Genomic DNA, 26,492 nt, shown 5'->3' with positions numbered 1-26,492 from the left:
AGGATATTAGAGTAGAAATGATGAAAATTCAAACAGAAATAATAGGACTTAAAAACTTGGTAGACAAAAAAAAATCAGCGGTAAGGCATTTGTCTTACAAGCAGCCGATCAAGGACTGATGATGGTTCAAATCCCAGCATCCCATATGGTCCCCTGTGCCTGCCAGGAGCGATTTCTGAACACAGAGCCAGGGTAGCCCCTGAGTGCCGCTGGGTATGACCCAAACAAACAAACAAACAAACAAACAAAAACAACTATAAATTGAGCTTTCATATGATCCAACAATACCACTCCTAGAAATATATCCTAGGAAACCAAAAACATTGTACAGAAAAGTCTTCTGTATTTCTATGTTCATCGCAGCACTATTTACAGTAGCCAGAATCTGGAAACAGTTCAAGTGCCCCAGAACAGATGAGTGACTATGTCTACATAATGGAATATTATGCAGCAGTTAGGAAAATGAAGTCGTAAAATTTTTTTGTTCATGGAAGAGTATAGAGATTATTATGCTGAGTGAAATGAGTCAAAGGGAGTGGGATTAACATAGAAAAATCTCACTCACTTGTGGGATATTAGAAAAATATAGATAGTATGGTAATATATTCAGAGACAGTAGAGAGATTTAGGCCATAGTATCAACTCATGGTAAGAAGCTTGTCACAAAGAACAGTGAGTGAAATTAGGGTTCAGAAGAGACCACTGTGACAATAATAGCTAGAACTGATCACTCTGGACAAGAACTAAGTGCTGAAAGGAAATAAAGTGATATGCATGTTACTCTTTCATTAAAAATAGTATAAAAAAACTCCACAGTGTCAAAATGGAAAAGAGAGAGAAGTAAAATGCCTGCACCGGGGCCAGAGCAGTGGAGCAAGCAGTAAGGCATCTGCTTTGCCCACGCTAGCCTAGGACGAACTGTGGTTTGATCCCCCAGAGTCCCTTATGGTCCCCCAAGCCAGGAGTGATTTCTGAGCACATAGCAAGGAGTAACCCCTGAGCATCACCAGGTATGGCCCCAAAAAACAAACAAACAAAAAATGCTTGCCCCAGATGTGAGGGGTTGGAGGCTTGGTAGAGAGGGAGGAAAACGGAAGATTCATGAGTGAAAATTGCTCTGGTAAATGGCGGGATACATTTTATGACAAAAACTCAATCATGAACAATTTTTAACCATGGCGCTTAGTTACAGTAATTATAAAAGAAAGGAAGATATTTCCTTTGGTACTATTGATAAAAGAAAATATTGATTGATCAATAAGTAATTATTGATGGAATTAGGAACAAACTAATCAAATATGCAGTCAATAAAATATGCCTTGAAAAAGTTTTTTTTATAAAGAAATGCTTATGTTTTAATACTGACAAATAATATCCAGGTATGTGAACCCAGAATCATGTTAGCATTGAAAATAACAGCCTCGACCGGGAAGGTGGCACTAGAGGTAAGGTGTCTGCCTTGCAAGCGCTAGCCTAGGACGGACTGTGGTTCGATCCCCCGGCGTCCCATATGGTCCCCCCAAGCCAGGAGCAATTTCTGAGCGCATAGCCAGGAGTAACCCCTGAGCGTCAAATGGGTGTGGCCCAAAACACAAAAAAAAAAAGAAAAAGAAAATAACAGTCTCTAAGAAAGAATGATTGAGAATAGGACAATCTATTGGCATAAATTTGAGTGGTACAAAAACAGAATTTTCTATGTCTCTGACTTTCATATTTCATATTTTTATCTATGGATTTTAATTATGTTTAGAAAATGAATGATAGTCTTGAATAAAGCTCAAAGAATTCTGTGTTTTTTGAGATTTCTTCATGGTAGTCTGACACTGTGCTTCTGAGAAGTTGGTGAAAGAGGACATTCCCACTCACCTCTGAAAGCAGGTTTGACAAGAACATCCAAGTTTTCATCAGGCACAATTGTGGACAAAATTAAATAAGAGTAAAATTAAAGGAGCATAGATTGAGAAGTACTGCATCCAAAATTTTTACCTGAAGAAGGCACCTTTAATAAATACTAGAATACTGGATTAAGTAAATAAAAAAAAAAAAAAAAAGCAAAGCAGGGAGAAACTCAATTGATTATCCAGGCTCTCAGAAAGGGCGAAAGGGCTAAGTGACATATGCAAATTCCATGCATTTAAAACAATGCATCCTGGGCACATTGACACTAGAAGAACTCCTTGAGTGTTTTCTGCTGTGAGTCAGACCTCACTGCCCTGGTAGAGGAAAAGTGGCAGAAGTCAGGCTTTCCAGGTGGCTGTGAAGTGCTCCTCTGCTGCTATTCTCAAACAACCTAGCTGGACACAGATATGATATATTAATCCATCCTCCAAATCAGGGAGTGGTATGATCCCTTCCTTCTTTAACTCTCTTCTTTGAACCTTAAATCAATCTCCTAAGACCGTCCTCTTGCAGTCCCTTTGGTGGAAGACTTCCCCTGTCTTCTTTTTCCATAAGTAAACCAATCTGCAGGATTTCAGTCTTGTTACCTTGTCAGTCCACCCACCTTTACCCTCTCTCCAAGTGCTTTCTATATGCTTCTCTTCAAACCATTATTCCTTCCTGAAAATATCTAAATGTCAGAGAGAAGACTGAACAGGCATATCCATGGAGTCCCTGAGAAGTAGCACCTGGCAACCAGAGGAAGAAAAAGGGGCACAGAATGGGTGTTGGGAGGCAGGTGGAGTACACTATGTCTCTCTAGTAGTGAGGTAGGATGAGGATCAGCGTATAAAGCATGTCAGGGGCTGGCAGTTTCCACTTACATCTTTGCTCCTTTTCCCAAGAGGCAGGCCTGGGGAAATACCACTGTAACATGGTAGTGCAGATGGGTCAGGATTTAAGAGTGTTGGCAATAGAGCACTGTAGGGTTTGGACTCTTCTAAAATGATATAAATCCAGAAGAAAGCTAAAGCTGAATTCAATTCACACAGAAGATGTCAGAGTTTGAGGTGAAACCTCAAACTGGATAAACCACTGAAGCCTTTGAAGATATGTACCTAGGGGCCACCTAGGGAGTCTCAAAGCTAACACCCCCCTCAAAGTTAGATACACATTTTATTTTAAAATGTCTATAGTTTTCATTCTACACAGCTATACAGAGTTTGTAGTTAGAAATTCTTGTGTTTTGGTCAGAAAATAACCTGCAAACTACCATAATGCATGGAAAAGAGTATGAAGGAGGAGATAGGATAAAATGGCAAAAAACAAGCCACAAAAATTAGATTTCCACTAAGGGCTGGCAGGTTCTCTTTATTCTGTCAAGTCACATACAATATGGAGTACATAAAATCATCAATTACTTGTCATTTCTTTATCAGTTAGGGTGAAAAGGATGAATACTAAAAACCCCTGCAGCTACAGTAGGTCAAAGGTATAGTACTCATCATCTCCCTCTTATATTCCATATTCTAGATTATTTTGTATCTTCTCAGATGGTCTCAAGGATTTATCTGGTGGAGCAAACCTGAATCTCACTGATGGAGATTAGCCAACTTATCTTAAGCCATGGATCTGGTTATGTCTATTCACCATTTATGAAGAAAATGAAAACACATTATGCTTCTCCCTGTGTTAGTATAACCATCTTCCTGAAGAGGCAATGTGTCTATTCTTGCCTTTAGCAGCTTCACTTCTCTGAATCTTTAATATATACCAATATCAACTGCTACCATAATATTAACATTAACATTTCACTTTGCTTTGTTCAAGGACATTGCATTGCATTATAAAAGTATTCAAAGGTGAAATACTAGTCCCAACTACTGAACCATTGCCATTGTATAAATCCTACATCAGAAAATTTGCTTCTGTTGGGCCAAAGGAGTAGCACAGTGGTTGGGCTATCTTGCCTTGCATGCAGCTAGCTGCCCAGGACAGAACTGGGTTTGATCCCGGTGTCCCATATGATCCCCAAAGTCAGGAGCAATTTATGAGCACATAGCCAGAAGTAATCCCTGAATATCCCTGGGTGTGGCAAGAAAGAAAAAAGAAAAAAAGAAAAAAAGAAAATTTGCTTCTGTATTGATAAACTCTTCCTAGGCTAAGTCTATATTGTAACCCCATTGATTCAGAAACCTTAGGATTGGTTCTCATTCTCATCCTCCAAGTGCATGTTGATTTGGTACTAAACACAATTCTCACTTCTCCAATCTACTGTACTTTTATCTTTCAGTAGGTCAGCACCCTCCTAACTATTTAGTTGGTAATCCTACAATTTGTGGTTCTAACTTTCATCTGGCAATGAGAAAGAAAAGTAAATTATGAGAACATGTAGTTTAACTACATCCTTAAGAAAGGAGCTAGGATTTGCAACGTCAGTCTTAAAACATATAAGCAACTATAGGAGGTTATGCTCTTGAGTGAATTCACCAAGTTACCTACACCGTAAGTGTTAGGGTTCCTTCCAAATGGGACACTAATGTTAGCATAATCCACTTGTAGGGTTGAAATGTCAAACATCTGGAGCTTTGCCGCCTCACATTAGGTTCTAGACTTTGATCTCATCTTACCTGCTGCATTTCATGTTTTTTTTTTTGTTTGAAATACATTTTACTTTCTTTTTTTATTTTTTTTAATTTATTTAAACACCTTAATTACATACATGATTGTGTTTGGGTTTCAGTCATGTAAAGAACACCACCCATCACCAGTGCAACATTCCCATCACCAATGTCCCAAGTCTCCCTCCTCCCCACCCGACCCCTGCCTGTACTCTAGACAGGCTCTCCATTTTCCTCATACATCCTCGTTATTAGGACAGTTCAAAATGTAGTTATTTCCCTAACTAAACTCATCACTATTTGTGGTGAGCTTCCTGAGGTGAGCTGGAACTTCCAGCTCTTTTCTCTTTTGTGTCTGAAAATTATTATTGCAAGAATATCTTTCATTGTTCTTAAAACCCATAGATGAGTGAGACCATTCTGCGTTTTTCTCTCTCTCTCTTTCTCTGACTTATTTCACTCAGCATAATAGATTCCGTGTACATCCATGTATAGGAAAATTTCATGACTTCATCTCTCCTGACAGCTGCATAATATTCCATTGTGTATATGTACCACAGTTTCTTTAGCCATTCGTCTGTTGAAGGGCATCTTGGTTGTTTCCAGAGTCTTGCTATGGTAAATAGTGCTGCAATGAATATAGGTGTAAGGAAGGGGTTTTTGTATTGTATTTTTGTGTTCCTAGGGTATATTCCTAGGAGTGATATAGCTGGATCGTATGGGAGCTCGATTTCCAGTTTTTGGAGGAATCTCCATATCGCTTTCCATAAAGGTTGAACTAGACGGCATTAAAGAAAATGCATAACGCAGTTGACATAGTTAACCATAACACATTTGTTTCCAGAAAGTGAAAGCAAAGTTATTTAAAAAAATAAAAAGAAAAAAGTAAGAGGGGAAAATTTTAAAAAAGAAAGAAAAAAGAAAAATTACAGTAGCAAGTACATTCTATCTCCAATGAATTAATATAATGGCAGAGGTTTTGTTGTTAGTTTGTTGTTAGCTGTCCATTCTGTTAAATCACTATATATCTATTGAAATGTCAGCATAAAACAAATGATGTTGTCCAGAAATTCAAAGTACTATTACTGATACTGTGAATTTTAAGGGTGTGTACTCAGCTGGCAGTCCTCTAGGAAGAAGGAAGATATGGGAGTAAAGTGCGCGCACTAGTTCAAAAATGTCCCTGGTGATGTCAGCTCCAAACTGGTGTACCTTAAGTTTGATCAGATTAGTGTCTCCAAAGGAAACTGTAAAGGGGTGATAAGGCAGGGCTTTAAGGAAAATGGTGATTCTGGGTGATAGAGGAAGCAGGCGTGGCTTCAGCAGGCAGGGTCTTGGTCCGCCCTCTCTTCCCAAGATGGCCAGCTTTATTCTGCATGGGCCACTGTACCTATAATCTTTCATCTCTTGGTTTACATTTCACTGAGAGAAAAGAGTGAGTCTATAGAGCTGGTCCAGTTTCAACATGGTGACCTACCTGCTGCATTTCTTAATGATAGTTATTAACATGCTGTAAGAAGACCACCTGATTTATGTAATTTTCCTTAAATTCAATATTAATCACACCCAATCTTTCATTGTCTATATCTATTAATTCATTTCATTTAGCAAGAAATAATCAATTCTGCCATCTTTATAAAGTCATTTCTCCCAGGTATCAAGTATTGGAGATAATATATCCTTTAATTTACCATTTTGCATGCTAAATACATACTTGGCATATTTCAAAGACTCTTCTTTATGTATAAAATAGATGGTTGTCCCCAAACTCTGTCTCAGAGTCCATTTCCTGATATCATACTGCTGAATCCATTTTTTTTAATATAAATTTTTATTTTGATCATAGTGGCTTACATATTGTTGACAATAATATTTTAGGTACATATTTACATAAAATCAGGGGGGATTCCCATCGCCAAATTGTCATCCCTACGCCTCCGTTTCTATCCTACCTCCCTTTTCCTTTTCCCTCACCCCAGGGCGGCTAGAATATGTGGTCCCCTCTGTATCTAACCCACTAGTTAGTAGTCTTGCACCTGTTTGGTCCTGATGCCTCCCTTATTTCCCCCTCTATCTGGAGTCAGGACTAGCTAGTTCAAGTTGCGTGGTTTTGTTTGAAGGAGAAAAAAGCAATAAACTGGGGTAAGAGTCTAATACCCCGAAAATGGGCGGAGTCCTTCTAAAGGCTCTCATCATCAATCTGGGAGATGGAGAAAAAGTAGGTGAAACACTCCACTAGTACCAAAAGAAGTGTCAAATATCCAGTGAGGGCTCCAGCTATATCGATAAGCACCACACAGAGCAGACAAAACAAACAAACAAACAAGTAGAAAAAAAATAAAACAAAAACAGACAAACAAAAATCACGCCATGGTCTTGAATTAAGAAACATGGCATAGCACATAACGAAAGAGAAGAAAGGAAGAGAAAAAAAAAATAAATAAATAAAAAAAAAATAAGTATAATTGGGGACTACACTTTCAATAATCACACCCAAACAGAGAAATCGACCAAAATAGATTGGTAAATCAAAAATAATAATAACAATAATAAATGAAGGTGATATATATATTTATATCAAAAAAATAACCAAGGTTTTGTGCTTTTTGTATTTTTGTTTTTTTCCCTCCTGCACTGGCACAGTAAATATTGGGGTCATTCGAAAAAGAATTCACTTGGCCTAAGAGATATGGGATTTCTCCGTCCTTGGAGCATACTGTCATGGGATCAACTCTAGACATTGCTCAGGATCCTTTACTTTCCCGGTGGTGTTTTTTTTTTTTTTTTCTTTCTTTTTTTTTTTCCTTTGGTGTGTGGAAGACTTCTGCTCTGTGTTTAGAGGTCTCAGTATCTGTACAGATCCTGAGGTGGGACTTATGATGAAGTCAGTCTTTGTGGTTCTAGAGGTTCTGTTACCTCAGTGTCATTTTAACCCATCTTCTGTGGTTGATGATCTTGGTCTTTGCACTGAGCCTAGGGTGGCACCTAGGATAGCGTCTTTCTTTGTGCTCCCAAAAGCCCCATTCCGTTACAATTGTCTCTGCCGGATCTTTGGGGCTGGGGATCATGATTCTTGTGCAGGTCATAATTCAAACCCTAAACTAGGGCTTATTTATTGGTCCCAAGATGTATACAGTCTGGTCGTGGATCAAGCAGCCAGTCATCTGTAAATCCCGATCTTGGGTTTTTGTCCTACCAAAGGGAGCCAAGACTTCTGGTTTTGTCTTGTCGTTAGTTGGTAAGGTAGGCTAATCTGCTCTAAGGTCAAGATGATCGCATTTTCCCCGTTGTCAGGATATCATGTTAGAGCTGGGCCTTGTTGTTGGTCTCGTCGTATTAAGGCCGTCCTGGATGGAGTTTGTTTCCTGCAGCTGTTGTGGAGAGCTGTGCCGTTTCTATGTCGGAGATCCAGGGTTCAAGGCTGGATGAATGGTATCTAATCACCTGAGGTCTAATTTGATTCCACATGACATATTTTCAAGGCAGGAGATATCCCTATATTTTAAATAACTATGAGTTCCTATCTCTAGTAGATAAGAGCTCTCTTTTATTTTTTTTTTAAATGTAAAATTTCCCCTTTACTTAGTGTGCCTTTGTAGGGGGAAGTGGTGCTACATTATAATGTCTGTGTATTCGTGGGTGGACTGATGGGATAACAGTCACAGGTCACCTACCAAAAAACGAAGAAAGAAAAAAAAAGGGGGGGGGATTGAAACTGTATGTGCTCACAAATATATATGAAGGACAAACATTTAAAAAAAAGATAAATAAATAAATTAAAAAAAAAAGAAATAAAATGAGTTAGCGAAATTTTTATGGGACCAAAGTGGTGCAAAAGACTACCTTACATTTGGGGGAGGGCAGGTAAAGAGGTGGTGTATTACAGGTCTTATGCCTATGTTGGAAGTACAGTTTTTCCCATTGTCTTTTGGGTTTTTCTTGTGGTGTGTGGGTTCCCAGGCATCTTCCTAACCCACCCCCTGACCTTCTTCAGATTGGTAAATATTTGCGGCAGGGGGGTGAATCCATTTTTTTTTACATCAAGTTGAATTGCCTTATGACAAAGCACTAAAGTTTTTTTTAATAATTTTTATTGTGACCAAAGTGAATTACAAATCTTTCACAGTAATATTAAAGGTACATAGTGGCATTGAATCAGAGGTATTCCCACCACCAGTGCCCCTGTTCCCAGCATATCCCTCCTTTGCCCCCCAGACTCCTGGTATAACTGGTCCCCTCTGTGTATAGGTTGTTGAAGATTAGGTATAATTCTGTTGTCATTGACTTTGGGTTTGGTGTTTAAGTCTGATCCTTTTTTTATTTCTACTCAATGTTCATATGATTGTTTGGTTCTGGTACATCCATTTCCCCCCCTCAATTTATGAGACAGAAAAGGGTGATTCAAGTTATGTGGTTCTGTTTGAAAAGGAAAGAAAAAAATAGAACAAATAAAAACAAACAAATAAAAAACCGGGAGAGTCAGTCTAGAGGTTATAAATATCAATTTACAAAGAAGAAAGGAAAAGGCTGGAGCAGTGGTGCAAGCAGTAGAGCATTTGCCTTGCACGCGCTGACCTAGAACTAACCGCGGGTTCGATCTCCCAGCATCCTATACGGCTTATCAAGCCAGGAGCGATTTCTGAGCTTATAGCCAGTAGTAACCCTTGAGCACTAAAGTTTTTAAGCATTTGAGGCCTATGTTTGTCTCAAAGAGGGCCCAAGGCCTAAAGAGGAGAATGATTTTGAGTAAGGCAAAACACCTAGAAAGGGAGCTGTGAGTCACCAGCAGACCACCACCATGGCAGTAAAGGAAAGACCAGGGTGAAGGAAGTGGTTCAGTATGTATCATATAGTGTGACTGCAGGAGGAGGTAGGGGTGTAAACTAAGAGTGTCTGAGAACACTTGATTTTTTTTTTCTTTGAGTGAGGGTCTTTCCAAGTGGTATGGAAGTGACAGTGCAACTCAGCCCTGTGATGCTACCAGTGACCGACAGGGCCATGGTGGTGGTATTTGAGACCCTCCAGAATTATACCCAGCAATGTTCAGGGAATCATATGGTGCCAGGGATAGAACTGAGCACATGCAAGGCAAGTGGCAGCACACCTATATTACATCTCTGGCCCATCTGAATTCTGATGCACAAGAGAACTAGCAAGAAGCTAGCCTGGAAAGAGGCTCTGTGAAGACAGTGAGGCCAGAGGATACAGGACTAGGATGTATGGCACTGTTCCTCCTGCAAATGTTTAGAGGAGGATTAGTTGGGACTTAGAAGGGGATAGTGCAGCCCCAATGGAGTCATAATTTCTAAAGTGTCCGTTGGCTGCCTCCCTTACAGAATTCTCCTAAATGGCTTGCGCTAGTCAGCTTATACCCCCCACCACATCCCCCTTCCTGCAAATCTGCTCCCTTCAAATTGCCACTCCCCACAGTGCAGCATTCATGCATCAGTTCTAAATAGTCTCACTGTTCAGCTTTAACAAGAAGTAATACCAATTCCCAAATTTTCTCAGAGAGCACTATATTTCACTAAACCAGAGCCCATGCCGGCTCAGATTACTGACCGAGACAATGTTCTGTAATCCTGGTTTATTCACATGTCACGGATATTTTAGCAAAACAGAAATGAATGGCCCAAGCCACCCTAGGAAGTAATGGGAGAGTTGGGTTCCCGCCCAGGGGAAGTCATGCTTTCTCTAGCCACAGATCTCTGAGGAGTTAACTTTGATTCTCAGAGTTTCCCCCCAACTTTTTAAGAAAGAGAATACGGGTTGAGGAGGAGTCACAAAGTGGGTAGCTATTTCTCTATAAAATGTTAACTCCACGGATGGATTTTGCCAGAGCAAACATAAAATCTGCTATTGATTATAAAGTCCTTTGTGCTTGTTATTTCACAGATTTATTACACTCAGCCCAGCAGCCTGTGGAGGCCCTGGGATTCTTGTCTCTAGCGCTGCAGCAAACTCTACAGGCACTTTTTTTTTTTCTTTACAGAACTGATGCCCCAAATGGTGACAGGGACTCGCTCTACTTTCTTTTGTCCGGAGAGCCAAGAGCTTTGAAAATTGAGATGAAGAACTGTGAATCAAACTCCCACTCTTTGGACAGGGACCCACAGGCAGGAACTTTAAAAGTTCTCAAGTAGAGGTTTATAAAGTCCTGGTCAAGGAACATCTGCTTTCCTTCCCTTTTTTTTTTTTTTTTAACTCATTTCTGGGCCTGTGCACTAAGAAAATGCTTTTTTATCCTTAAGAGAGCAAAGGAAGATACTGAATGGACCATCACATATGGCAGAATCTGAATTATCTTTAAATAGGCTTCAACCTATTTTGAGTAGATAGTTAATGAAGAGAGAAACCCTACGATTGATAGTATTAATAGCATCTCATGTTAAAACCTTACTAGTGATGTTTATAGCACCTCACTCTTATTTCCAATACATTAAATGTCTTGCTTATGGTCCTTTATCTAGCTAATGGTAAAAAGAGGACCATTTACTTGGTACCAACTGACTAAAAGTTTATATTCTAAATTTCAAGTGAGAATGTAAGTTTATATTCAACTTTTATTATAGTTTATAGAAAATTCATATTATAATTTTAAGAATAGATTGAAATGAGACCACAGACCCATACCAAGAATTGAACCCTAAAACAGTGCATGGGGCTTATCTTCTCATTCAAACAGGAGGCTACAGGAATTCCAAAGAGGTGATAGAAGATGGTCCAGGGTGATAGACTAATAAAAGCTACAAACTGACCCTAAAAAAATTAACTGGATGATATTGTGAAATGATTGCCTGGGAACTTTTTATGTGGTGGTGGTGGTGTTTATTTGAAAGAGAGGCTCCAGTTGAAACCAGAAACATTTGTTTCTCAGAATTCCTCGGGCTTTGCTTTCTCCTTTTCTTGGGCATTGAGCTCTGTAACTATGGAGCCTCTTCAATTCTTGTTTGGGGTTTTTCTGAGCTTAAGGAAACTAGCTTGAGTGGCACAGAGGCCTAGAAAACTAAGAGGGGGGCTTCCAAACAACTTCTCACTTTCCTGGAGAAAGCAATCCCTGCCTGTCAGTAATTTCAGGACCTTGACAACTCTGGAAAGAGGCTTATGATACATAGTTCTAAAAACAGGGTCCATTTCGGTTGGAAGCTGTCAGAAACCAGAGCTCTCCGGACTTGAATCCGCCATCTCAATTCTTAATTTTGAGCTGCAGCCTGAGCTATTAAAAACAAAACATTCTCATTGGCAAGCTCCACAATTAGCCTCATTTCCACGCTAAAAACACTGTTCTGCATGAGCTGAAATTGCACAGCAATTGTTTCTCGTCTTAGTGATGCTGTGTGCAGGCCATGCTGAGAGCCAGCGAGGATGTGACCCGGTGGTAATCTGAATTGCTTCGCCAAACACATTTTTATCCCATCATCTCAGCTACATGAAAGGGGACCATAGTGCTCCAGTGTTCAAGACTTTATAGTCCTGCTGTTCAGCAATAAAATGAGGCAAGAAATATTAGCCATCCCAGTCGAAGCCTTAATTCTTTCCCAACAATGTTAGAGACTCTGTACCCTACAGGTTTTAGTGCTGCTAAAGCCTGACCCTTGGGTTGGCTTGAATAGAGCAGGAATGAGTTAAGGAGACCAAGAAGACTTTAATGGACACAGATCTCCAATAGCCCAGCTTGTCCCGGCCTCCTGCAGACTCACCCTGCTTTTCACAGGCCTCAATTGTGTTTGGCCCCAGCAAAGACAAAACTACCCATGAGCAGAGGTTACTGCCAACCGTTACAGGTCAGAGGCATTTTGAGGGAGAAGGAGTGTGTGATGGGGGGGTGTGGAATAGAAGAGAGGGGTATATGGAGGAGAAAAGTGAAGGTGGGGGTGGAGAAAAGAAGCAGTAAAAAAATGTTGAGAATCGTTTCTAAGGAAAAACTGATTCATCAAGTGCAAGGCTGTGACTTGGGCATCTCACCTCCAGGCAATTCATTTCTGTAAATTGTTTCATGGAACAAATGGAAGCTATAGTAATTGAATGTACAGTGAGCTAATTATGAAACTAAATCAAATGATTTTTCTCTAGTTTTCCAAAAACTATATCCTGACTCTAAAGATGACCTCTAATATGACATTGCAAGAGTTTTTTTCTTTTAATTTCAAATGGGTTTGTGTCTATACCTCTACAGACGCTTTTCCCAATGATTTTTCAATTATTACCTTGTGAACTCTCCAAGAAAAGTAATTTGTTTTGGCTCAGAGAACACAAATTTACTAAGTTCGTAAATAGCCCTTTGATATGTAACATGGATAATGTTCAAAACTGCATTGGAAGGAGATGGGTTTGAGAAGGTTCTTGCTTTCCCACAGAAGCACTCTTAAACTTGGGAGTTGGCCTTGAACATCTTTAGCAGTTTGGAGAAGCCCGTGGCACCTTCCTAAAAATGGATGGGTTATCAAAATATTTTTTATGACTTTGCAAACAATATTGCATATGCTTTTTCAGTAGATCATCAAATTAAATTAAGCACGGGGCCTAGCGTCTAGTATAATTTTAAAATGGTCAGGTATCAGGGTGGGATTTTGAGAAATTGGAAACAAGTCCCAGGTGATGTGAAAACATCTATGGGAAATATCTCTTGATACCACAAAGAAGACTCAGTTTACACACGGGGCTATTGGAGACCTAAAGCAATTGCTAAAATTTAGTTGTAGATTAGTTAAAAGTAAGATGTAATCTTGCTGCAGCCAAGTTCAAACCCCCCTGAAATTCTATCCCTGAACAAGAAACCTTGTTAAAAAAAAAATAACAAAAAAAAATAAAAACCTGATGAACAACCAGAGTCCTTTGCTCTGTTGTACTAAACTGAGTAACTCTGGAGCAGATCACCTCATCTCACTGTATTCATCTTATCACTTTATTGTGAAATCTTCACTTATTTGTAACGAATCCCCCCCTTTTTTTTTTCCAGAACAACTTTCAACATGACTAGCCCAAAGATTAAGAAAAAGCCATTAATGGGGCCATTTGCCTTGTACGCGGCTGATCCAGGACGGACCTGGGTTCGATTTCCCGGCATCCATATGGTTTCCTGAGCCAGGAGACATTTCAGTGCGCATAGCCAGGAGCAATCCCTGAACGACACCGAATGTGGCCCAAAAGCCAAGAGGAATAAAAAATAAAAAAAGAAAAGACATTAATGTATTAATGTGAATCTTCCAATCAAAAGGTCAGCTGCTCAATCTAATTCTGAATTTTTATCAGGAGCTTGTTCCAGAGGCCCTACCCTGGTGGAAGTTGGGAGTTAGGATTTTTCTTCTCAAATACCGTCTGCCCAGAGTTTTCTCCCTTTCCCCAGCCCACCCTCGCCCTTCCTTGCCTTTTAGGCACACTGGCTCAGAAGCCACTGGGCAACCGGGCGCACACACACATCCCCATTCGGGTCCTGGAGGAGGAGCTGTCATCTAGCAACCAGAGAAGCCTCTAACCCTTGCAGGGGCTTCTCCGGCCAGCCTTCCTCCAAAGGTCGCCCAGCCCCCGCGCAGACCTGGTCAGGCTGTGGCGCCGACCCACCGGAGCGGGTCCGGATCCGGGGTGTCCGGTTCTCGGCGGGAGAGCGTTGCCCACGCCGCCCGCCCACACTCTCGGGCGCCCACATTCCCGGGCGCATTCCGGCGCGCGCGCGCCGCCACCCGGGCGCATGCCCACCGAAGTGGACGACCGTGTCTGCAGCGGTGTGGTCCCGCGGGGTCCAGCCAGGCAAGGGCCACTCTGCCGATCCCCCTCACCCCCGAGGGCGCCTCGGGCAACCCCGCCCCTCCCCGCCCCCCTAGAACCCGCAGGGCTAGGCTTTCTGCACACTTGCAAAGTTTCTCCCCCGTTAGTCCGCTAGATGTAGCAGCGCGCGGGCTTGGGCTCAGCTCGGCACTAAAGTCCCTGGGATCGCCCAGTGAAGCTTCGGAGGCGCAGGCTGGATGCTCACTCGATCCTTCTCCTTCATCCTTCTCTGGACCTAGAGCCCAGCTGCTGAGACCACGCGTCTCGCTGGACCGGTTCGGTTGCGCACCCCATAGCGCCCGCACTCTCTTTCTCTCTTCCCATTCCTTCTCTTCACCCCATTCACTATGGCCCGTGGCCCCTCTAGGAACAGCCTGGGCCCCCAGTGGCTGCCTCTCCTGCCTCTGCTGTTTTTGCTGCTGCTGTTTTGGAATGCCGGTGACAGCCACAAGACCCTAGCTCAGTCCTCCTGGTCTGGGGTCACCAGTGGCCTGGCTGCAAACAAGAACTCCCAGTGGTCCCACGGGGACATGGAAGCGGCCGCCTCTCTGGGCCCTGGAGACCAAGACATGGTCGCTGGCCACATGCTAAGGCTTTATGAGAAGTACAGCCGAAGGGGCACAAGGCCTGGAGGGGCCAACACAGTTCGCAGTTTCCGGGGTCGCTTGGGTAAGTGGAAGAAGTTCTGGAATCTGAGGGGTTGGGGGTTGGAGAATTTTGGTTCTTCTCCCCTTTTCTCACTTTAGCCATCCTCATTACCATAGCACCCACCTTTCTCTTCCTTCTCTTCACTGACTCTTTCATTCGCTTTCATAAACTGTTCCTCAAACCCTCTGTGCCAAGTCAGGAGCCTCCAGTGGTTTCTGCCCCTGGAGTGCTGTCCAGCTTGGGAGGATGGCACATTTGTTCAACGTCGAACTTCCCCACATTCCAGGTAAGCACAAGGTGGAGGAGGCTGAGCAGGGTTGCTTCTGGGGAAAGGAGCCATGCCAGGGATCCAGTAGCTTAGACTCTGGAGATGGAAGAGGGCATGATCAGGTGGTCTGGGGTAACTGTGATACTACTACCAGACTTGAGGCCCAAGGCAGAGATTTGGGTAGCTCAGAGAAAAGAGAGGGCTGAGATTAGACCAGGGTTGTATGTCTCTGAAACCTGTTGGCTAGTGGCATTGAAGGATAGGGTATAGATGGAAATTCAGAAGCTTGTGGTTTGAGGGCATCTTTACCCTCTCCTGTCCTTGTCCCAGCTCTTTTCCCAAACTTTGCATGGAGCTGGACAGATGCCACTTGCTGAAGCCTTTCTACCATGCTCCCAGAATGTGTCCTGGCACTAATGTCAGTAGCAGCCTGCCTCTCAGACTGGGGCATCTCTCCAGGCTGCTGAGCAGTGAGGAGGCAACTGGTGGCAGGGCTGGTGGGAAGACCCTAGTTGTCATGGAGACTACTCATAGTCCCAGAATGTCATGCTGAGAATGTGGGTGGAGACCCCCTGAAGCCCTCGAGCTTCATCCAGATGTGAAGAGAAACAAGCCCAACATAAGCCAGACAACCTGGGATTGTCACCTGCTCACAACTGGCTTTTTATTGTTAAGTAACATCCATGGCCTCAGAAGCAGGCATGAAAAACTTGACCTCTACATAACTGTTTACTGAGAAGTATGTCACACACACATACGCATGCACACACATACACACACACACACACACACACACACAAATATACAACCCTAATCTCCTATTGTCTATTGAGCAGGCTCACTAGAACACTCTTCTTGGTCCAACCAGATCTAACTACATGGTGCTTGACATCTTTGATTTGTCCTCCAGAGCCCATTTCTGGAAATCTTTAGTAAAGTCAGCCAATGAAGAATTATCCAGCATGTTTATCTTAGGCTGATCTCTAAAGTTCTGTGAACCTATATAGATGAGTATGCTCCTCTACACAATAGTCAAGGCTTATAGGTCTCTTCCCAGTGGTTTGCAATAAAGAGAAGAGGAAGTAACACATGTAAGATCTGATCTTCTTCCCCAGGTAAGGAAACTGATGTGGTTGTTGGAGGTCGAAGCATTGGTGCGCTTCCTCTCATGGGCCAGCCTAATGCTGCCCTTGCTTTGGGTTCCCTCTTTCCTCTTCCATCTGAACTGAACTCGAGATTTAGGAGAGAGAGTAAACAGCTCTGATTTTTTTTCAAAATGATACAATCTATACTGCACTGGCACAAATTCAGTTCCCCTTCTCTGACCCTTTTGATAGCTATTGGAAATAGTCCCAACTCCACCCATTGTAGACTATATCTGAAGGCATGCACTACTTTACCTCTCTGATCTTGGATGTGTTCTGGGAAGTGGGTCTTGTGCTGAGCACTAAGTAGTCTTATGAAGATTTATTTTTTTGGTTTTGTTTTGGGATCCATACAGCTTTTCTCAGTGATCAGTTCAGTTGGGCCTGGGGAACCATATAGATCAAACCAGCAAGGCAAACACCCTACCATCTATACTATTGCTCCAGTCCTTAAGAATTTACTTCTAATTCTCTCCCTTGATTGCTTTAAGGGGTTCACACACCCAGTGTTTACTAGCCCTCAAATGTGACTCAGATTTCACTCAGATCCAGGGGTGAGGAGATTTGAACGTGGGCAGGAATCATCTGGCTTCTGCATGAGGCACAGAGTCAAAGGCTTCAACTGTGGTCCTGGCTCATTGTGTGTTTTATGATAGTGGCCTCTAGTGCTCTGTATTACAACATCTCTTCCTGCACAAAGAAGGCATCATGCACCATAGCCCAGACTTCAGTGGTCTTCGCCTGCCTCTATGCAGCATAGTTCATGATCCTAGTATAGGCTGCAAGTTTAATTAGAAAGACCCAAAGGCTTTCTCTGTCTTGAGCAAAAGCTTGAGCTGTATTAAATAATCTAATACATGTTCTCCCTAAAAACAGTACTGGGCATGTGGAAGCATCAATTCATTAGCATCACCTATTATTGAGCCAGTTTCTTCTTCCTTCTGACTGCTTCTAGTGTCATGTCCTATTGCTTAAATAGTTTCTGTCACTAAGTCAGATCTGAAGGGTTATCCAATCACAAGAATCTGTGTTTAAATCCAAGTCTTTCCATCCCCCTGTGCAATTTTAGACAATTTATTTAACCTCTCCAAGCTTGACATTTTTATCTCTAAAATGAAAATAAAAATGCATATCCATCTGCTAAAAAATGCCTTGGGTCACATTCACTTCATTTCCCTAAGGTATATTAATAGGTAGGTGACATAATAATGCATAGACTATTGACCCAGTCTAGTAAAGCTCATGAGCTGGTAAGGACTGTAGAAGTAAACAGATGATGATGGACAATGGGACAGGTGGAGTGACAAAGCCCTGGAGTGTTTTGCCCGAGCCGGGTGGGTTAGCACTGATGCAGCAGGGGAAGGACCATGAAGCCTTGGCAGAATAGGCCTCAGGCAGGCTCTGAAGAGCAGTTGTTATTTAGCCACATGTAAAAGGAAAGAAATTCTCTGGGTGCTAGGAACTGTGGCTTAAATGGTTCTAAGGAGGAAATAATGCAAGAAAGAGGCAAGAGATAGAAATGATTGGTAGAGGCACAAATAGGTTCACAGTCAGTATATTAAGAGCCTTGACTATTGTGAGTTTGCCTGTAGCAGTGGTGCAATGTAGTTTACAAAGTAAGGGGAAGAAGAATATATTGGAATGAATGGAAGGGGTAAAGGAGGAAGAATAAAGAAGGAGAGGAGAAGAAGGGAGATTATAAATAAAGATACACTTACGGTAACTTGGAAAATCCCATGAATCATAGAAAATTAAAGCAAAGTTGTTATTCCTACTTACACCTAACCAAAGATAATATATTGTTATATAGTATAGTATATATAGCTAATATTATAAATATATTTCACATATATTTATGTACAGATATACCTAATAGATATTTGGAGTTCTAGTTTGTACCCTGATAGGAGCATATTTTCAACGTATGAGTAAAACTTATTTTTCCTCATTTGAAGTTATATTTCTTTTCCAATCCTGCACTGTTTTTGTTTTAACCTCATTAACTTGACATAGTCTGAAATTTTCCCTTTCATATTGTCTTTTTCTAGTGATTTATTAAGGGTTTTTATCTAGAAAGAACATTGACCTTTCAACAGTCATAGGAAAGTGTTTTGATGTTTCAATGTGAACCTAAGAATGACTAGATAGAGCCCAGGCTGTGGGACCTCTGTGGACACAAAAGAAGGATGAAAATTTCAGGAAGGTTGTGGATAAATAGACTGCAGTCCTTAGTAACAGGTGCTGGTTAGAGGTAAGAAAGAATAGAGGTGGTGATAATCCTCAAGCACCTAATAAATTGAGGAGGTGTCCTCCCATTGGGTGCAAAGACAGAAAGCAAGAGAGTGACTCTGACAGAAATAGTAGCTAGTGATGTCACTCTAACAATGTGACCTGAACTATGCTGAGTGCCAGGCACTGTGTATCATCTTTGAAAGTGAGCTTGCAATCTTAAAATTTTCTCTCTGGTTTATAGCAAAGGAATCAGAGGCACCGAGAAATTCCATAACTAGCTTACGGTTCATCAGTTGACGTTGGGAGGCTACATGAACATGAACACCATTATGTGCCGGTTCTTGTCTCTGTAGCATCACTGGATGTCCAGCACTCGCTTCCAGCATGTGTTTATGTTTGAATCTCAGTCCAATATTCTCTTTCTGATTACCCTCTGAGCTCTTCAAGAGAAGATCTTTCAAGGGACAAATCTCCAGGTGACCTGAATTCTGTTTATGGACAGATGTGTCTGCAGTTCTAGTGAGATTGATGGTTGACCAACAGGTTATGTTGGGACCTTTGGGATAGAAGGTTTCCTTTCTTCCTGTATCTCTACTGTCCTCAGAAAGGAGGCTGAATGCACTGAAAAATTATCTGCATATAGTTCTGAGATTTCAAAGATCCATAAAAAGAGATTCACTGGGGCCCGGAGAGATAGCACAGTGGCGTTTGCCTTGCAAGCAGCCGATCCAGGACCTAAGGTTGTTGGTTCGAATCCCGGTGTCCCATATGGTCCCCCCGTGCCTGCCAGGAGCTATTTCTGAGCAGACAGCCAGGAGTAACCCCTGAGCACTGCCGGGTGTGGCCCAAAAACCAAAAAAGAAAAAAAAGAGAGATTCACTGATCTAAATAAGGAAGGGTATTTTTTCCTCAGATAGCCAGAATTTTAAAAACATGCAAATTTAATAATGACTTGCAATTTGCTATGTAAAATCCTTGGTGAATTTACTATCAGGCAGGTCATGATTATACATAAGGTGACAAGCTTAGGATCAGTCAGCCCTCTGTGTATATCACGCTGGTTCAGCAAGATCAAAGCTTCTCTGTAGTTCCATCTTTAGGTTCATATATAGATAGATCATTCATTCCTGCTGTCATTATGATGAAACTAAAAAGTCAAATATGTATGCATGCTTGAAGCTTGCAGCCTGGAGCTCCACAACTAGTAAATAATGTAAATCCTATTTTAAAGATGATAAAAATTGAGACTCAAGGGAAAGTAACTGATAAAGATCCTGCTAGTCGGTTTCCAATTTGCATGGTAGTTGCATCTTCCAAAGAACAAGGCTCTCTGGACTACTTTCAGAATCTCTTTGATCAACCTGCCAGTTATAACCTAAAGTGACCAAGACCTCTGCCACCCATCACTTCTTTCTGAGTGGCTAGTGCCACTCACAGAATTCCCACAAGGATGCAGGATAAAGCTGTGTACAAAAAGGACACAAACTACACATTCTCTTGTATGTGTTCTTGGGAGGCAGGACACAAGAAAGTTAAACAAGAAGGGACTATAGATCAGGATATCAGGAAGTGACATGATGACAAATGAAGCAGGGGATCAACAGGGCTGCTCTTCTAGCCATAGACCCTGAAGAAGAATAATGAGAGCAGAAGGTGAAATTTAGAACTAGCCTTGAGATAGACATTTCCTGGGAACTACAGGTAGGCTGGGGTTCTGGGGCAGCGAGATCGGAGAGATAGGCAGGCCTGGTCCAGTCTGGCCTTAGGAGTAGAATTTTATGCACAGGCAGTGAAGACCTGGGATGGCTTATTCCCAGAACACAGCAGGGCTTACTTGGACAGTTTCATTCTGAGAAACTCAGAGGACTGCATGAGCATATGCTTCCTCACTAGACATGTCTCTGTGTCCACTTCCTGAAAGCCCTGATCAGCCCAATACTGATCCAGAGTAGGAACTTCTTAAATATTTACTAGGCGAAGAGAAGCAGGAGACCTTAGATAGTGGAGGAGGGTGGGAATTTTGTAAGGGGAGTGTAGAAAGGAGGGAGGGAGGATCATTGTGTGTGTGAATATGGCTTCAGGCCCCAGACTGGAGCTCTGGAAGAACACATATTCAGGAAGAGAGAGCAGAGCCAGCCCAGGTCAGGGCAGCTCATTTCAATCCCAGCAGGGAACACCTTCATGTAACAGCTGCCTAGTAAGGAATGAACCATCCCAGTAGCCAAAGGCATTCAAGACCAAGGAAAAACAGCCTCCTGACCTAGGAGTTAAGTATAATGCTCTGAGTATATAACATGGCTTCCCTGTCCTATGTATGGGGCAACATCTTTTATTCTCTCCTCCTCTGCCTTGTGCAGGGACAATCTGCAGGCAAGCCCGTTGAGGCATTTCTTCCCATTCTTCCAGCCCCTTTCTTGGACAAAAGTTGCTATCTTGTGTTGACTACACTTCTCCTTTATAACACCTCTCATTTTTTACTTCATACCTTAAAGGAGATTTGTTAAGCTTCTCTCTGGGTAGCCTTCTCTGCTTCCCCAGTTTTTTCTTCTAGCCAGTGGATGTGGGTTTCCAAGCTACATAAAACCTGCTGCAAGGATTCAAATCTCTGGAAGGAGTCATAAATATGCTCAGTGCTTCTTATCAAAGAATCTGTTGGCAGAATGAATTTACAAAACACACACACATCAGCCGCATTATCTGGGTCACAGCTTAGAGGTTTAAATGAACGAATGTGTGAGTCCTAGTTGAGGATGGGGATTGGGTTCTACCAACTTTGGTCCTCTAGAAGAAGGTAGAAAGGAGACATTTGAGGGTACTTTTGTGCCCGACATATTCCATGTGCTAATGATTTAAATCTACAGGGAGTCAAATGGGCTAGAAATTCTCTTGTCTCTCTGAACCAGATAAGGAAAATGAAATCCAAAACATTCTGCAGGCCTGTGGAACCCTTGAAGCAGAGGGTCCTACCAAGCTTGGAGGATGGTTGTGGGGCTTAAATTTTTGGTGAACTTTTAGCCAACTTACAGACTCTGCAGATACATAAGCATCCCTCATCTTCTTTCTTACCTTCACCCCTCAGCCCTGCTTACCTAAATTACAGAAAGCTAGACTCCAAAGGTACTGATCTGATTCCAGACTCTGAGTCACTTCTCTGAGGAATGAGGACTGTGATCAGGGAAGTCTCAAAAGATTCTAGTCACACTTGTGACCACAGTTTTTGTGGAAACCAAATTTGAATGCATCTCAAGATGGTTCCATAATGTTGTGAGTGTGCATGTTGGGGCTGGACATGGGGATGGGGCTCACTGATACCTTCAGGGGTTTCAATACCTTGTGGATTTGTGGGTCTTGTGGGTTTGTTCTAAGGACTGGTGCAAACTTTAGTGACTTGATTGCCTATATGTTGGAGTTAGTGGACTCGTGTCAAATTTTTGACACCTAGATGATCCTGAGAATGCAGGTGTTAGCCTCACAGTAGCTGCATGTAGGCATCTGGAAAGTCCTGGATCTACTCTACCGCTACCTCCAGAAACAAACCCTGCACCCTGGGAACTCTGCTCTTTTCCCTATGTCACCCCCACAGAAGGCCACTAGCAACAGGACCCAGAATAGCTCTGGTTTCCTACTATTCTGCAACATCCCCATCATGGGCTACTCAGAAATGATGGATAAACCTTGAAATACACTTGTCCATTCACAGGAGTCTTGCTGCCTGGAACTAGGCAGCCATCCTGGGATACAGACTAAGATAATCATTCTGGTGCCCAGGGCCCATCTGGTAGATCAGGTGAGAAGGAAGTGGGAGTAACCACTGCAGGGCTACAGAGACAGAACTGTAAATGTGATGTCTGAAGAATATGGCCCTTGAAGTTGGTTTCTGCTTCAGGAAAACCACCAGGCTTTGGTTGAGTGCAATTTTGATATAACTCTTGTATGGAAAAACCTTCACTTGAGTGAATAGAAATATATAGCCAAATGGTATCTCCTTTAAGAGAAGTGACCATCAGGTGCCTGGAGAATAGAAATCACAGCAAGTCTGGAGAGCGTTCAGTATAAGTTGGAGTATATGCTTTGCAGGCAGGAGACCTGGGTTCAGTTCCAAATACTACTTGGTCCCAAAGCACTGCTAAGAATGAATTCCACCCACCAAGCCAACTACAGTTGAACATGAACAGCACTGGATGGAGCCCCAAAACAAGCTGCATTCTAAAATGAGTAGAAATACAGTGCAGATATAGGAGTACTTTGCTCTCAGCAAAATTTGGACCCCACTAAAGCCATTGAAATACTTGCTCCCAAATTCTTAAAGAAAATGAACACCATTGGGTGTTTACTACCTGAGAGATGCTGCAGTGTGTATAGTGAGTGAATAGGAGCTTTAGGTGCCTGAGGTCTGAGTACCTATACAGTTCTTTTTTTTTTTTTTTTTGGTGTAGTGATTTTTGTTGTTGATGTTGTTGTTGTTGTTGTTGTTGTTTAGATTTGTTTTTTAGGGGTGTCATTGGAGGGATTGACAATTTCCAGCCTCTTTAACCCAATTCTTCAATTTAATGTGAGAATTACCTAAGTCTGGAAAATGGGGCAACCTGTAAATGCTTGGTGAATGGGCTTCCTTCCTTCATCCCAGCTCTAGAAGGGGAATCTTTGAGCCTTGAGACCCATTTAGAAGAGACCCCAACTGATTGTGATCTATCCTTTCCTCACAGAAGTGGTCAACCAGAAAGCTGTGTATTTCTTCAACTTGACTTCTATACAGGACTCAGAAATGATCCTCACAGCCACATTCCACTTCTACTCAGACCCCAAGTGGCCCCAGGCACGTGAAGCAACCTGCAAACAGCGGGCCAAGAATGCATCCTGTCGCCTGCATCCCCCTGGCTCGCACTTACGCCAACACCTGCTCTTCCACAGCCTCTCTCAGAACACAGCCTCACAGGGGCTACTTCGGGGGGCCATAGCTCTGGTACCTCCACTGCAGGGCCTGTGGCAGGCCAAGGACATCTCCACCATTGTAAAGGCTGCCCGCCAAGATGGTGAGCTGCTCCTCTCTGCTCACCTGGATTCTGGAGAGAAAAGCCTGGGGTTACCTAGGACCAGTCTTCTTGCACCCTACATCCTCATCTATGCCAATGACTTGGCCATCTCAGAGCCCAATAGTGTGGCAGTGACACTACAGAGATACGACCCCTTCCAGACTGGAGATCCAGAGTCTAGTGCAGCCCCTAACAGCTCGATAGACCCCCGAGTGCGCCGAGCTACAGAGGCTAATGGGCCCATTCAGAACAATGAACTGCCAGGGTTGGATGAGAAACCAGCCCATGAGCCCCATCCCCAGCAGTACCACAAACATGAACTCTGGCCCAGCCCATTCCGAGCACTGAAGTCCCGGCCTGGCCGTAAGGACCGCAGAAAGAAGGGTCAGGAGCAGTTTTTGGCTTCCACACCAGTACTAGACTTTGATGAGAAAACCATGCAGAAGGCCCGGAAGAAGCAGTGGAATGAGCCACGGGTCTGCTCGAGGCGGTATCTGAAGGTGGACTTTACAGACATTGGGTGGAATGAGTGGATCATCTCGCCCAAATCCTTTGATGCCTACTACTGCGCCGGAGCCTGCGAGTTCCCCATGCCCAAGGTATTTAAGCAATGAGTCCGAGTCCTGGGGACTTGCTTCGTGTTTGTTGGTCTTGTCCCTGTAAGATAGGTCTCTTGATACCTTCCATCTGGGTGGGCAGCAGTGGGATGGGACACTGAGCTCCTCAACCTTGCAGCCTGGGGGATTGATGTGATTTCATTGCATTTTTGACCACCATGAGTTTGTTGAACTTTAAAGTAGAACATGTCTTCTTTTTGAAAGGAAAATCCACATAACAAATTTGTAGAGAGGTCAAAAAGACATTATCCTCTGGAACAAGACAAGTTCTCCCAAGTCCCCTCCTCCTACCAGGAAACTCTTGTTTCTTCTGTTATTGTGAACTTGCTTCTGTTACTAGAACAAATATTGAATTCATGGCTTCCCAATATGGTATTACCTCTTTCTTCTTTCCTCCCCCCTCACTCAAAGGCTGAGGGTACTTATGGTGCCACAGCTGTCAGGACACACAACTTGAGTGTTTCGTTAATTGTGCTGATACTGGGGTTTCTGTTCACACCTTCCCTCTGGGCTGGAAGATGACTTGGTCCCTTCTGCCCTGTGGCGGCTGGCTGCTAGTTGATGTGGGCCCCCAGGCAAATAGCACATTCCACTCTACTCAGCAATTCTGCTGAGTTCCGGATTATGCCTTCCTCTCTAAGAATGGAAATTAGTGCATAAATTCACTTCAAATGTTAGCCAGCCAGTAACTCCCAACCCCAGGAATGAAACAACATTAACCTATTTGGGAATTCAGGGTCTTCTAACGCCATGCATGCATTAAGAAAAGGAAGGGAGGTGTCAGGCACAGAGACTGTATCTTCTGGAAAACCCAGAAAACCCAGGCTTCAATTCAGCTGGCTGACCTAGCACTTGCCAGATTTGCTGTCTACCTGACTGCTTTGCAAATGAGGGGCTTTCCTCATCTTTATGCTGTAAGTACAACTCTGACCAAAGGTAAATCCTGTTCATCACATGGGAAATGCTGATGGGAACTCAGCACTCAAACCTTCTGAGAAGCTGTTTGAGAGAAATTGTGTTCTCCCAGGGAGCCTGGCTTCCAAGTCAAGCTGCTATCTAACTAGACAGTCTTGGTCAAGTTACTTTAAACCACTTTAAGCTTTAGTTTCTTCCCCCAATAAAATGAAGGTTAAACTCCCCACCAAAAAAATCTGATATGACAAAAAAAGAATGATTGCTTGTGAAATGGCATCTGAGACTCCCAAGTCAAACTGACTGGAAATGTGTAGAACCCCACCCACTGACCATCATTACAGTGCTAAGAGCCTGCCACCCAGAAAGCATGCTTCTGCTTCTCAGATGGTAAACCCTGGACAGCTGTGGCTCAATGCAACCAGCTGAGCTTCTCTCTGGCTTTGTTCTGGAGTCTGGACAGATCCCTGTCCCAGTTCCAGGCTTGCCTCTGGGATGTGTGACGCGCTGGTGCCCTCCAGTGGCCAGTGCTGTGTAGTAGCTAGGACTTGTCCCAACAAACGGAGAGCTTGAGTTCTTCCAGGGACTTCCAGGGACTGTGGCAGACTTCCAAGGAAACAAATAGAGGATACCCTCTATTCGTCAAGGTTGACGGCTTTCCTATGGCCTCCCATGGATACACAGATGCTGTGGTGGTGTTGGTGTATGGTATTTGTATGGTATACAAATGTGTAACATATGTTTGTGTGTATTGGGGGTGACAGGATGCCCAGATAACCAGACCCCTTTCCTGCCTTACAGATTGTCCACCCGTCTAACCATGCTACCATCCAGAGCATCGTCAGGGCTGTGGGTATTGTCCCTGGCATCCCAGAGCCTTGCTGTGTTCCTGACAAGATGAACTCCCTTGGGGTCCTCTTCCTGGATGAGAACCGGAATGTGGTCCTCAAAGTGTATCCCAACATGTCAGTGGAAACATGTGCCTGTCGGTAAGAAGAGCCACTCTGGGGTCACAGGAAGTCTCTTACCCAGCCTTTGCCCGAGAATTCAGCACCCACGAGGCCCTTCTGCAATGGCGGCTTGATGAAGGGTAGACCTGAAAAACAGAACAGAAACTACACATCACCTTTCTGGGCTACACAAAGATCTTTTCTCTAGAACATTGTACTGTGGACTTCTGTTGTTACATCATAACTCCCTAAATGCTGATATGAATCTTAACACTCTGAAGGAATCTGGAATCAGCCTTGGCTGACCACTACTATCATCAATTTATCACCTCAGAGAAGGCTTAGGGCAATAATCCCTTTATGTGGAAAGAAGTTGTTTAAATAATTGGTTTAAAGCAATTTGGATTCATATTGAAACTGGAA

At 42.9% G+C, this 26,492-nt stretch overlaps 1 protein-coding gene across 1 annotated transcript; it reads left to right on the top strand.

Annotated features, from left to right (window-relative positions):
* Positions 1–14,456: 14,456 nt before the first annotated feature.
* GDF10 (growth differentiation factor 10) lies at positions 14,457–26,492 on the top strand. The gene is made up of 3 exons (XM_049790691.1): positions 14,457–14,933; positions 23,264–24,189; positions 25,921–26,492. Exons 1-3 carry the CDS (start codon positions 14,612–14,614, stop codon positions 26,110–26,112), a joined length of 1,440 nt encoding a protein of 479 aa, XP_049646648.1. The 5' UTR covers positions 14,457–14,611; the 3' UTR covers positions 26,113–26,492.

The sequence above is a fragment of the Suncus etruscus genome, chromosome 17, assembly GCF_024139225.1.
Source record: "Suncus etruscus isolate mSunEtr1 chromosome 17, mSunEtr1.pri.cur, whole genome shotgun sequence".
Taxonomy (NCBI): domain Eukaryota; kingdom Metazoa; phylum Chordata; class Mammalia; order Eulipotyphla; family Soricidae; genus Suncus; species Suncus etruscus.
Note: the sequence above shows the minus strand (reverse complement) of the source record. Positions and strands in the feature narration are given on the sequence as shown.